The 14650-nt window shown below is 44.7% G+C and overlaps 1 protein-coding gene across 1 annotated transcript; it reads left to right on the forward strand.

The window, feature by feature from the left end:
* The first annotated feature begins 6539 nt into the window (after positions 1-6539).
* Positions 6540-14588, forward strand: LOC139546730 (frizzled-5-like). The gene has a single exon (XM_071355451.1). The coding sequence runs from the start codon at positions 9483-9485 to the stop codon at positions 11232-11234; it is 1752 nt and encodes a 583-aa protein (XP_071211552.1). The 5' UTR covers positions 6540-9482; the 3' UTR covers positions 11235-14588.
* Positions 14589-14650: the final 62 nt, after the last annotated feature.

A 14650-nucleotide genomic window follows, 5' to 3' on the forward strand; every position in this document is an offset into this window, starting at 1 on the left:
AATATAATACAATCTGCTAACGTTAAGTTATTGCCCATTGTAGTAAATGTTATTCTGCTAGCTAAGTTTATTAGCTATCTAGCTAATGTTTGCAATCTATGTAAACAGCTTAAGGTATGGTCACGCATTACATTTTGACATTTTTTTGCTAGGTAGCTATATTATTATGCCAGCTAGCTGTATTATTATGCCAGCTAAGTTAGATAATGCTTTGATATCCAGGGGATGAACTTTGTTCTAGCCATAGCTAACATATGTTTAGGAATTTAGGAATTAAAATCAGTCAGTCCATGATATTTTATTTAACCAGGCAAGTCAGTTAAGAACAAATTCTTATTCACAATGATGGTCTACCCAGGATGACACTGGGCCAATCACGGCCGGTTGTGATACAGCCTGGAATCGTACCAGGGTCTGTAATGACGCCTCTAGCACTGAGATGTAGTGCCTTAGACCGCTGCACCACTCAGGAGCCTAGCTGATATATCAAATCAAATGTATTTATATAGCCCTTCTTACATCAGCTGATATCTCAAAGTGCTGTACAGAAACCCAGCCTAAAACCCCAAACAGCAAGCAATGCAGGTGTAGAAGCACGGTGGCTAGGAAAAACAAAGGCCAAAACCTAGGAAGAAACCTAGAGAGGAACCAGGCTATGAGGGGTGGCCATTCCTCTTCTGGCTGTGCCGGGTGGAGATCATAACAGAACATGGCCAAGATGTTCAAATGTTCATAAATGACCAGCATGGTCAAATAATAATAATCACAGTGGTTGTCGAGGGTGCAACAAGTCAGCACCTCAGGAGTAAATGTCAGTTGGCTTTTCATAGCCGATCATTAAGAGTATCTCTACCGCTCCTGCTGTCTCTAGAGAGTTGAAAACAGCAGGTCTGGGACAGGTAGTACGTCCGGTGAACAGGTCAGGGTTCCATAGCCGCAGGCAGAAGAGTTGAAACTGGAGCAGCAGCACGGCCAGGTGGACTGGGGACAGCAAGGAGTCATCATGCCAGGTAGTCCTGAGGCATGGTCCTAGGGCTCAGGTCCTCCGAGAGAGAGAGAGAAAGAAAGAGAGAATTAGAGAGAGCATACTCTCACTCATATTCACACAGGACACCAGATGAGACAGGAGAAGTACTCCAGATATAACAGACTGACCCTAGCCCCCCAACACATAAACTACTGCAGCATAAATACTGGAGGCTGAGACAGGAGGGGTCAGGAGACACTGTAGCCCCATCCAATGATACCCCCGGACAGGGCCAAACAGGCAGGATATAACCCCACCCACTTTGCCAAAGCACAGTCCCCACACCACCAGAGGGATATCTTCAACCACCAACTTACCATCCTGAGACAAGGCCGAGTATAGCCCACAAAGATCTCCGCCACGGCACAACCCAAGGGGGGGGCGCCAACTAGGACAGGAAGATCACGTCAGTGACTCAACCCACTCAAGTGACGCACCCCTCCTAGGGACGGCATGGAAGAGCACCAGTAAGTCAGTGACTCAGCCCCTGTAATAGGGTTAGAGGCAGAGAATCCCAGTGGAGGGGAACCGGCCAGGCAGAGACAGCAAGGGCGGTTCGTTGCTCCAGTGCCTTTCCGTTCACCTTCACACTCCTGGACCAGACTACACTCAATCATAGGACCTACTGAAGAGATGAGTCTTCAGTAAAGACTTAAAGGTTGAGACCGAGTCTGCGTCTCTCACATGGGTAGGCAGACCATTCCATAAAAATGGAGCTCTATAGGAGAAAGCCCTGCCTCCAGCTGTTTGCTTAGAAATTCTAGGGACAATTAGGAGGCCTGCGTCTTGTGACCGTAGCGTACGTGTAGGTATGTACGGCAGGACCAAAACGGTAAGATAAGTAGGAGCAAGCCCATGTAATGCTTTGTAGGTTAGCAGTAAAACCTTGAAATCAGCCCTTGCCTTAACAGGAAGCCAGTGTAGGGAGGCTAGTACTGGAGTAATATGATCTATTTTTTTGGTTCTAGTCAGGATTCTAGCAGCCGTATTTAGCACTAACTGAAGTTTATTTAGTGCTTTATCCAGGTAGCCGGAAAGTAGAGCCTTGCAGTAGTCTAACCTAGAAGTAACAAAAGCATGGATAAATTTTTCTGCATAATTTTTGGATAGAAAGTTTCTGATTTTTGCAATGTTACGTAGATGGAAAAAAGCTGTCATTGAAACAGTCTTGATATGTTCGTCAAAAGAGAGATCAGGGTCCAGAGTAACGCCGAGGTCATTCACAGTTTTATTTGAGACGACTGTACAACCATCAAGATTAATTGTCAGATTCAACAGAAGATCTCTTTGTTTCTTGGGACCTAGAACAAGCATCTCTGTTTTGTCCGAGTTTAAAAGTAGAACGTTTGCAGCCATCCACTTCCTTATTTCTGAAACACAGGCTTCTAGCGAGGGCAATTTTGGGGCTTCACCATGTTTCATTGAAATGTACAGCTGTGTGTCATCCGCAAAGCTGTGAAAGTTAACATTATGTTTTCGAATGACATCCCCAAGAGGTAAAATATATAGTGAAAACAATAGTGGTCCTAAAACGGAACCTTGAGGAACACCGAAATTTACAGTTGATTTGTCAGAGGACAAACCCTTCACAGAGACAAACTGATATCTTTCCGACAGATAAGATCTAAACCAGGCCAGAACTTGTCCGTGTAGACCAATTTGGGTTTCCAATCTCTCCAAAAGAATGTGGTGATCGATGGTATCAAAGGCAGCACTAAGGTCTAGTAGCACGAGGACAGATGCAGAGCCTCGGTCTGACGCCATTAAAAGGTAATTTACCACCTTCACAAGTGCAGTCTCAGTGCTATGATGGTGTCTAAAACCAGACTGAAGCATTTCGTATACATTGTTTGTCTTCAGGAAGGCAGTGAGTTGCTTCGCAACAGCTTTTTCTAAAAATGTTGAGAGGGATGGAAGATTCGATATAGGCCGATAGTTTTTTATATTTTCTGGGTCAAGGTCTGGCTTTTTCAAGAGAGGCTTTATTACTGCCACTTTTAGTGAGTTTGGTACACATCCGGTGGATAGAGAGCCGTTTATTATGTTCAACATAGGAGGGCCAAGCACAGGAAGCAGCTCTTTCAGTAGTTTAGTTGGAATAAGGTCCAGTATGCAGCTTGAAGGTTTAGAGGCCATGATTATTTTCATCATTATGTCAAGAGATATAGTACTAAAACACTTAAGTGTCTCTCTTGATCCTAGGTCCTGGCAGAGTTGTGCAGACTCAGGACAACTGAGTTTTGGAGGAATATGCAGATTTAAAGAGGAGTCCGTAATTTGCTTTCTAATGATCATGATCTTTTCCTCAAAGAAGTTCATGAATTTATCACTGCTGAAGTGAAAGCCATCCTCTCTTGGGGAATGCTGCTTTTTAGTTAGCTTTGCGACAGTATCAAAAATAAATTTGGGATTGTTCTTATTTTCCTCAATTAAGTTGGAAAAATAGGATGATCGAGCAGCAGTGAGGGCTCTTCGATACTGCACGGTACTGTCTTTCCAACCTAGTCGGAAGACTTCCAGTTTGGTGTGGCGCCATTTCCGTTCCAATTTTCTGGAAGCTTGCTTCAGAGCTCGGGTATTTTCTGTATACCAGGGAGCTAGTTTCTTATGACAAATGTCTTTAGTTTTTAGGGGTGCAACTGCATCTAGGGTATTGCGCAAGGTTAAATTGAGTTCCTCAGTTAGGCGGTTAACTGATTTTTGTCCTCTGACGTCCTTGGGTAGGCGAAGGGGGTCTGGAAGGGCATCAAGGAATCTTTGGGTTGTCTGAGAATTTATAGCACGACTTTGATGATCCTTGGTTGGGGTCTGAGCAGATTATTTGTTGCGATTACAAACGTAATAAAATGGTGGTCCGATAGTCCAGCATTATGAGGAAAAACATTAAGATCCACAACATTTATTCCATGGGACAAAACTAGGTCCAGAGTATGACTGTGACAGTGAGTAGGTCCAGAGACATGTTGGACAAAACCCACTGAGTCGATGATGGCTCCGAAAGCCTTTTGGAGTGGGTCTGTGGACTTTTCCATGTGAATATTAAAATCACCAAAAATTAGAATATTATCTGCTATGACTACAAGGTCCGATAGGAATTCAGGGAACTCAGTGAGGAATGCTGTATATGGCCCACGAGGCCTGTAAACAGTAGCTATAAAAAGTGATTGAGTAGGCTAAATAGATTTCATGACTAGAAGCTCAAAAGACGAAAACGTTGGGGTTTATTTTGTAAATTGAAATTTGCTATTGTAAATGTTAGCAACACCTCCGCCTTTGCGGGATGCACGGGGGATATGGTCACTAGTGTAACCAGGAGGTGAGGCCTCATTTAACACAGTAAATTCATCAGGCTTAAGCCATGTTTCAGTCAGGCCAATCACATCAAGATTATGATCAGTGATTAGTTCATTGACTATAACTGCCTTTGAAGTGAGGGATCTAACATTAAGTAGCCCTATTTTGAGATGTGAGGTATCACGATCTCTTTCAATAATGGCAGGAATGGAGGAGGTCTTTATTCTAGTGAGATTGCTAAGGCGAACACCGCCATGTTTAGTTTTGCCCAACCTAGGTCGTGGCACAGGCACGGTCTCAATGGAGATAGCTGAGCTGACTACACTGAGTGTGCTAGTGGCAGACTCCATTAAGCTGGCAGGCTGGCTAACAGCCTGCTGCCTGGCCTGCACCCTATTTCATAGCCTAAATTGACTATTTGCTAACACCATGAATTCTTGTAGGCTGACTATATTAGCATAGTTTACATTAGCTTTGCTGTGTATTGCTAATTGTTCTTGTGGTAGTGTTATACATCCATCCTGTTGGTTTCAGATGTCTAAAAGAAGGGCACTGTGTGCTAGCTTAGCCAGCTAGTCCTAAGGAGGACTCCGGCACACTGCAGGCGGGAGGTGGGGCGACACCGTGTGCTTTTGTACTTTTTGTTCGTCTAGAAAACATACTGTATTACTAGAAAAAGCTGTCATTAAATATAGCCCTTTACTACTAATGAACAGCAACTTTATTATAATATTTGGCCATCAAATTGTCATTGCATATTGTAACAAAGAGTATACACAGTGTCAAAGTCCCAAGCTGTGATCTTGTCAACCAATCACAACAGGTTAACAAAAGTTCCAGAGAGAGGTAGAGTTCATCACCCCTTGACTCTTGACTGATGTTTTGGGTGTGGGGGATGGGTAGTGGGGTGAGCTGCTTGTGAGTTCTGGGAGATGGTGAAGTCACCAGCAGGTGACTTCATAACAGGCTTGCTTATGTATTGTTACAGATAGAGAATTGTCCAATGCAGGTCCATGGACAACTCTGCTCGGGGGGCTTCAGAGATGTGTCTGTGGATTTCACCCCCAGGAGATCAAATGAATAAAGCTTACAGGCTAAACGAACATGCATTCTCTTTTCTGATTTACTGAAATTAGATACCATACTCTAGTGTTGTCTCTGTATTTTCCCCCCTATATTTGAAGCAGGTCTCTATCTACAGCTTCGCCAGTGCCTGTGTCTGTGTCTGCTGTTCAGACTCCTCCATTGAGGACTGGAATTGAACTTGTTGTCAATGGTAAATGTTACATTTCTTTTTTTACCATTAGGTTTTTCTTTCTCTTTTGCAGTTCAATAAGCAAAGTTTTTGGAGGCTCTCGTTTCTGCAGTAAGACCAAACCTTAACTTGGCAAGGAAGCCTTTTAATTTTTTATTTCTTTAACCTTTATTTAACTAGGCAAGTCAGTTAAGAAATCCTGCTCATGTAAATCAAATACAGACTAACCTGTCAAAAGCTTGGCTTGTATTGATCTGTTTTTATAACAGTATAACCTTAAATAATCTTAATGTAACTACATAGATGTCCGTAGCCCGGCCAAGTTCTCTACAGCCTCTCTGAGTGCCCCCACCACTACACAGCGTCTGAGTACCCCAATCCCTGCACCCCTGTCTGTGAGTGGAATTGTACCTGCTACATCATACACTGTTGTCATTTTAGAACTAATACCTAGAACTTACATCAATCAAACATGATGGAGAAAAAGTATTGTGTGTCATGTTTGAAATATCGCATGACCATATTGTCGGTATTCATACACATATTTCCCTTTAGCATTTCAGCATGATGTGCCTAGGAAGCCTGTTTGGGAAAATATTATATAGCTTAACCTGTCAAGAGCTTGTTTGGTTAATACTGTTCACCCTCAAATCATTTTCATATTAGGTTATATAATAATCTTCTACCATTTCCCCTTCCTCTCGGCCCTTCTCCAGCCCTGCTACAGCCTCTGTGAAGACCACCTCGCCTTTCTCCCAGACCCCCTCTGCTACATCCTCTGTGAAGACAGCCACTCTGCTGTTTCTAATGGGCACCGCCAGCTCTTCTAGAGCTTCTGAGTGCTCTCCTCTGATAGAGCCTCTAAGTGCTCTCCTCTGATAGAGCCTCTAAGTGCTCTCCTCTGATAGAGCCTCTAAGTGCTCTCCTCTGATAGAGCCTCTAAGTGCTCTCCTCTGATAGAGCCTCTAAGTGCTCTCCTCTGATAGAGCCTCTAAGTGCTCTCCTCTGATAGAGCCTCTAAGTGCTCTCCTCTGATAGAGCCTCTAAGTGCTCTCCTCTGATAGAGCCTCTAAGTGCTCTCCTCTGATAGAGCCTCTAAGAGGAACCTCAGTACATAACACGCTGTCATTTCTTAACTAATATTGTTTTTAAAACTGTGTCAGTGTTTTGATTTTATTAAGATATTGTGAGTAATCATATTAATCTATTTTTGGCTTGTTTTGCATTCAGTTGTCTTTGTCATTCTCAGGAGAGCTGATTGGTGTGTGGACAACCTGCTCAGACAGACTGGGAAGGTCATACATGACATGGACCTGACTCAGAAGAGACTGATATTCAGGACTATTCAATGGACCCCAGAGGCTAGTCTTTTGGATGGCTTCACTAACACCACCACTGCTGACTTCTCTGCTGCCAGGCCCACCCAAACTGCTCCCACTACAGTCCAACCTGCTTCCTCCAGTGTCAAGTCTGCTGCCACCAATACCTGGCCTGCTTCACCCACAGCCCAGTCTGCTGCCAGCCAAGTCCTCCCATGCAAAAAAACTTGAGTGACAACGCGTCACTAGTTTCCATATAGACCCTGCTGGAAGTTTCCTTATAGACCCTGCTATACTCCAGCCCTTTTTATCTTTCTAAAATTAGGGTCATCCAGTAAATCAGACTGAGCATTAACCCACGGTTGTTCTCGTGTGTCACAAACCACTAGCTTCCTTCCCACTGGGCACACCTGGGTAGAATCTATTTGGTTCCCACGTCAATCCAATGAAACTACGTTGAACTACTACGTTGAACTACTACGTTGAACTACTACGTTGGTTCAACGTAGTTTCATTGAAATGACGTGGGAACCAAATTGAATTGACATCTGTGCCCAGTGGAATGTGATGAATTTATAATTATATCAGGTAATATGCAGTCCACAAGAAACTGCAACAGATAACTGAATATTTAAGATACTAATTGCAAGATACTAATTGTATAGTACTCGAACTGGGGACCTTAGGGTCCACTCTTCCCCTTCCTCTCCTCTCCCCTCCCCTTAACTTATTATTGTTCCCCAGCTTTGGCGCTTGCTTTGATTCCCGGGACCACCCGTATGTAAGAATGTACGCACGCATGACTGTAAGTCGTTTAGGATAAAAGCGTCTGCTAAATGGCATATATTATGTTATTATTATATGAATTCGTTTTTCCTGACCATGTGCAAAGCTGAGACTGACCCTAGGGACCTATAGGAAGTGATGTCAAGGGGGTGTAGTTCCTTTTTCTGCAGGTGTGTGTTGATCATTCAGGCTGCATTTTAATAGCTAAGCAGACGAGTTTCATGCCACTTCATTCCTTTGCTGGAATAGGCCCTTAGGGTAAACACACACTATACAGGGACCCATGAATACACACACACACCCTCTCCAAGACAATCCCCACCCTTCATTTGTCCCTACATTGACTCTTTAGCTATTTGTTTGACCCACGGTGCATATACATATACAACCTGCTGGCTGCATCCATGTATTGTGTGAAATCCTGTATTAAGACTACACTACAGTAGGGTCTGGCTGCCATCATCTGGATCACAAGTTCACATACTGAGGGTATGTAGGCTACATTTCCCCACATACTACTCAAAAGGTTGTATTCAGCCCACAGTATACATCTAGAGTATGGCATATTTGGTGTGTGTTATCATACTTTATTTTTTTCACCATCATACTTTCCCTTGAAGTGCAGGTGCGTTACGTCTCCAAATGCCACCTGTCCCTCCACATCCGGTGGGCTACATCTTAGTCCATAATTGAACTGATTTGGTCAATATTGTCGCCCACAACTCAGGTCCTGATTGGCACAAAAGGTACAAGGGGCGCGGCGTTGAAGTGCGAGTAGGCGTGGTAAAACTATCCAAACAGTCCTGGGCAATGAAACCGAGTGCTCGAGGACTGGCGCTCTGAATGAGGTGGGCGTTCTGTAGCGGGACGAGAGGGGTCTCCTGAGTTATTTCGGCTCCAGCGCAGTGAGATGTGTAGCGCAACACAGTGATACCTGCTAATATCATTGGATACAAATTTGGAAAACAAGTGCTTTAGTTTGGAATAAAACGTCTTTGTGGTTATCCAAGTGATCGGACAAAGGCAAGCGTAACGAGTTTCCCAAACTTTGGATAGAGAGGAGTGTAAACCTGTTTTCTACCTCTACATTAGGACCCCGAGAGCGGCTGCATAAAGAGTGGATTCTGTTTTTATTGGATTTTAATCTGGACTTCAAATTAAACACATTATTTTCCTAAAATGTATTCAAACATTTTTGCTTCCAACTGTTTTTTATTGAATATAGAGCCGCTGTGACCGAGGCACGGGTGACTTCACCTGTCATGCGGGATACAAACTAGGAATAGGAAATCGTTTCCGGATTAAGCCTGCGGTTACAGTTGTTACATTTATTGGCGCGTGACTTAACTGCAAGTAAAGAGGAAATTCATTTTAAACTCATGTAATTGTAAAGCTTGGTGAATGATTTACAATTCGACCTCTTTAGACACTCGACTTGGTGCTTTAGTCCATCTTTCGAAATCCTCACACATGTTTAATTGATTCGTTGGATTAAACAACAGTGAACGTTTATTTAGATTTTTTCCCGGACCTTAACTGCATTTATAATCACCATGGTTCATTCGAAAGGTGCTCGTGCTGTTGGAACAGAAACTTGTGGTCTGGAATGAAACTTGTCGGTGATTTATAGAACAGAGGACTCTGGGCATGCTGCTGGAGCAATTACTCTCTCCTGGGATTTCATATTTCCGAGATGCAGTCATAAATTAAAAGAAGGACTGAGCTGAGAAAATACTCAAATCCACAGCACACAGTGCAATTTTTCTACCTATATTTCTTTCTGGAAATATCCCACTTTCCAATGGCGACCACAGTAAAAACCCCGCTATGCGGTGTCGTCCGTTGGTTGCTCGCGCTGCTCCTCTCCCAGCTGCCCCGGCTCGCGCAAACTGCCTCCAAGGATATAGTGTGTGAGCCCATCACGGTGCCCATGTGTAAGGGCATCGGATACAACCTCACCTACATGCCCAACCAGTTCAACCACGACACCCAGGAGGAGGTGGGGCTGGAGGTCCATCAGTTCTGGCCCTTGGTCCGCATCCACTGCTCCCCAGATCTGCTCTTCTTCCTGTGTTCCATGTACACCCCTATCTGTCTGCAGGACTACAAGAAGCCCCTGCCCCCCTGCCGCTCTGTATGTGAGCGGGCCAAGCGAGGCTGCTCACCCCTCATGATCCAGTATGGTTTTGAGTGGCCAGAGAGGATGAGCTGTGAGCAGCTGCCTCAGCTGGGAGACGAGACTCTGTGTATGGAACAGAACAGTAGCGAGACCACCACCCTTTCCCCTCCCTTGCCCAAACCCACCCCCAAAGGCACCCGCCGCAGGCAGCCCGCCCCCAAACCCCCCGCCCCCCAGGAGTGTGACCGGGACTGCCGCTGTCGGGACCCTCTGGTGCCTATCAAGAAAGACGCCCACCCCTTATACAACCGGGTCCACACTGGCCCTGTGGATAACTGTGCCCAGCCCTGCCACCACCCTTACTTCTCCCAGGACGAACGCACCTTCACCACCTTCTGGATCGGCCTGTGGTCCGTCCTGTGCTTCGTCTCCACCCTGACCACCGTTGCCACCTTCCTCATCGACATGGAGCGCTTCCAGTACCCTGAGAGACCCATCATCTTCCTGGCTGCCTGCTACCTTTTTGTCTCCCTGGGCTATATTATAAGACTAGTGGCGGGTCACGAGAGGGTGGCGTGCACTGGGAGCGGAGACCAGCAGCACATCCTGTATGACACCACTGGCCCACCCCTGTGTACCCTGGTCTTCCTGCTCATCTACTTCTTCAGCATGGCCAGCTCCATCTGGTGGGTGGTGCTCTCCCTCACCTGGTTCCTGGCCGCGGGCATGAAGTGGGGCAACGAGGCGATCGCTGGTTACTCCCAGTACTTCCACCTGGCTGCCTGGCTGATCCCCAGCGTCAAGTCCATCGTCGTCCTCGCTCTGAGCTCTGTGGACGGAGACCCAGTGGTGGGGATCTGCTACGTGGGGAACCAGAGTCTGGAGAGCCTGCGGGGATTTGTGTTAGCTCCCCTGGTGGTCTACCTCTTCACCGGCTCCCTGTTCCTCCTAGCGGGCTTTGTGTCTCTGTTCCGCATCCGCAGCATCATCAAACAGGGAGGGACCAAGACAGACAAACTGGAGAAGCTGATGATCAGGATCGGATTGTTCACGGTGCTTTACACGGTTCCTGCTACTATAGTAGTAGCCTGCCTGGTGTACGAGCAGCACTACAGGCCTGGTTGGGACCGGGCTCTATCCTGCTCCTGTCAGGCTGAGAGACAGAGGCTGGGCCTGGGGCCCGACTACGCCGTCTTCATGTTGAAATACTTCATGTGTCTGGTGGTGGGGATTACGTCCGGTGTGTGGATCTGGTCCGGAAAGACCCTGGAGTCGTGGAGGAGGTTCACCGCTCGCTGCTGCCTCTGCTGGGCCTCCAAGCCCACCGCACCCCCCTCCATGTACAGCGAGGCCAGTACGGCCCTCACAGGACACCCCAGTGCGGCCCTGCCACCAGGGTCCTACCACAAACCTGCCCTGCCCTCACACGTGTGAACGGGACCCTAGAGGGTAGAGGAGCCACGAATGCACATGTCCAGTGATAGCCCCCTGTCCTATGTTGACTGTGAACGTGCCTCACCTGGAAATTGGACAAGATGGTGACTGTGATAAAAACACCATACAGCTCTCTGGAAGGAAAAGGGACAGAGGACAAGGAGATAACCAAGTAATTCCACAGGTTGTAAATAGAACATTTATTGACCAACCAGCCTCACTAGCTCTTCTTCTTGGAACACGAAGAACAGACACAAATGTGTTTTAACAGGAAAGAAATGGAACGTTTGTATCATATGAACTCTGTGGTACTTCTGATGCGCCTTACTGCTTTGGTAAAGTACCACTACTTCAAAAGAGCCACTAGAACATTCTCTGAGAGGGGGAAAATGGAGATGTGTTTTTATGTGTATAAACCAGTACTCCTGTCAATCTATCTGAACCATTAGAGATTACTCACTATTTATTCCTGTATACAGTACCAGTCAAAAGTTTGGACACACCTACTCATTCAAGGTTTTTACATTTTTTGAAGCTATTTTCTACATTGTAGAATAATAGTGATGACATCAGAACTATGAAATAACACATATGGAATCATGTAGTAAACAAAAAAGTGTTAAACAACTCAAAATATATTTTAGATTTTAGATTCTTCAAAGTAACCACCCTTTGACTTAATGACAGCTTTGCACACTCTTGGCATTCTCTCAATCGGCTTCACCTGGAATGCTTTTCCAACAGTCTTGAAGGAGTTCCCACATATGCTGAGCTCTTGTTGGCTGCTTTTCCTTCAATGTTTGGTCCAACTCATCCCAAACCATCTCAATTGGGTTGAGGTTGGGTGATTGTGGAGGCCAGGTCATCTGATGCAAAACTCCATCACTCTCCTTCTTGGTCAAATAGCCCTTACACAGCCTGGAGGTGTGTTGGGTCATTGTCCTGTTGAAAAACAAACAATAGTCCCACTAAGTGCAAACCAGATGGGATGGCGTATCGCTGCAGAATGCTGTGGTAGCCATGCTTGTTAAGTGTGCCTTGAATTCTAAATAAATCACAGACAGTGTCACCAGCAAAGCACTCCCACACCATCACACCTCCTCCCCCATGCTTCACGGTGGGAACCACACATGTGGAGATCATCCGTTCACCTACTCGTCTCACAAAGACACGGCGGTTGGAACCAAATATCTCAAATTTGGACTCATCAGACCAAAGGACAGATTTCCACCGGTCTAATGTCCATTGCTCGTGTTTCTTGGCCCAAGCAAGTCTCTTTTTATTGGTGTCCTTTAGTAGTGGTTTCTTTGCAGGAATTCGACCATGAAGGCCTGATTCACGCAGTCTTATCTGAACAGTTGATTTTGAGATGTGTCTGTTACTTGAACTCTGTGAAGCATTTATTTGGGCTGCAATTTCTGAGGCTGGTAACTCTAATGAACATATCCTCTGCAGCAGAGGTAACTCTGGGTCTTCCTTTCTTGTGACGGTCCTCATGAGAGCAAGTTTCATTATAGTGCTTGATGGTTTTTGCGACTGCACTTGAAGAAACTTTCAAAGTTCTTGAAATTTCCCGGATTGACTGACCTTCATGTCTTAAAGTAATGATGGACTGTCATTTCTCTTTGCTTATTTTAGCTGTTCTTGCCATAATATGGACTTGGTCTTTTACCAAATAGGGCTATCTTCTGTATACCACCCCTACCTTGTCACAACACAACTGATTGGCTCAAATGCATTAAGAAGGAAAGAAATTCTACAAATGAACTTTTCACAAGGCACACCTGTTGATTGAAATGGTGACTACCTCATGAAGCTGGTTGAGAGAATGCCAAGAGTGTGCAAAGCTGTCATCAAGGCAAAGGGTGCCTACTTTGAAGAATCTCAAATATATTTTGCTTTGTTTAACACTTTTTTGGTTACTACATGATTCCATATGTGTTATTTCATAGTTTTGATGTCTCCACTTTTAATTTACAATGTATAAAATAGTAAAAACAAAGAAAAACCCTTGAATGAGTAGGTGTGTCCAAACTTTTGACTGGTACTGTGTATGATGCTCTATAAAAGATTATGGATTGAGCTGGCCCAGAATGCCCCAATTATCCAGGGTATTATTCATTGTGGACACTGAGTCCGTAATGGGTGAAAACAAAACTCGAGGAACACTGATGAAAATATTTTTTTTTTATTTTCAGCATGATCCCGTGATTTAAATCACAATATTCTGTATGAATCAAGTACATATGTGGTATGGATGTGTTTGTATGCTGCTCGAGTTGAATCAATCAGTATGTACCAATGCACAAAATCTTTGCCATATTCTGCCTGGTAAATCCAGCTGGTTGACTGGCCGGTCTGTGAACAACCTAGCCGGTCAGTACAATAGTAGGATGAGGACCTCTAGCCCAACTGTTGACCAGTTGCTGGACTGGAGTTATGGTAAAACAGCCTCCCAAGAGGTAATCCGAGTATGGATGTGGAGCAATGTACCAGTAAACAACAGTTATGAAGTCTATACTTTTCTCAAACAGTGTATTATTTTATTTTAGAAATCAATGTCAAAGGTAACCTCTAAAAAACCACAAGCCCCATAATAGCCATTGCAGTAAATGTAGTGCTTTGGAATAGCCTTGATACTGAACATGTTGTAAAGTGGTTTGGAGAGACTACTGTCTGTCAGATCAGTCTCCCAGGCCAGAAGAGAGTAGTCTCAAAGTGCACCTGGCTTTTGCTCAGTGAGTCCTTTGCCATTGTGTTACTGCCCCTAGTGGTACACACAGGAACTGTTCACACCAACCCAATGGTGAACTTATGTATCTCTTAGGGCTCTGTATACATTTTCAATGACCGTGTCAGTACTTATCTTGTGAGTTTTACAAGTCAGAGGTTTACAAAAAATGGCAAAACATTTCTGTTCAATGGTATCCTGCAGACATCAAAAACTGTCTTCTCACACTTGATATACTAATCATCTATAGGAACTGTGGTGGAGAGCCAGAGTATGGTTGAACCAAAACTCTGGGTGAACCAAAACCTTGTCAAGTAGCCGTTTTACTCTGCTGTGCTTGTCCAAGTTGTCGTGTGCCTCGTTGTTTTTCTAACTAGACTAATGTGTAAATGGTCCAGTGTCTGTTTCATTTATTAGCCTGTTTCCTCTGTGTGTGTTCTACCCCATCATTTGTACATCTGCTTTGGCATCCTTCCATAGGAGTCTGGACTGCATCGTTGTGTGTACTTAATTCTCCAAGAATGAAATGTCAGATTTCTTTAAATAGATATTTATGAAAATGCATTCTTTCACTCGTTTCATTTGTCTCTGACTGATAGAGAATTAAACTGTGGACCAATCTGTTTCTGAGTATGTGTCATTTGATGTGTAAAGTAAAATGTACATTTTTACAATGCGCTGTGCC

The sequence above is a fragment of the Salvelinus alpinus genome, chromosome 20 (assembly GCF_045679555.1).
Source record: "Salvelinus alpinus chromosome 20, SLU_Salpinus.1, whole genome shotgun sequence".
NCBI classification, from domain to species: Eukaryota; Metazoa; Chordata; class Actinopteri; order Salmoniformes; family Salmonidae; genus Salvelinus; species Salvelinus alpinus.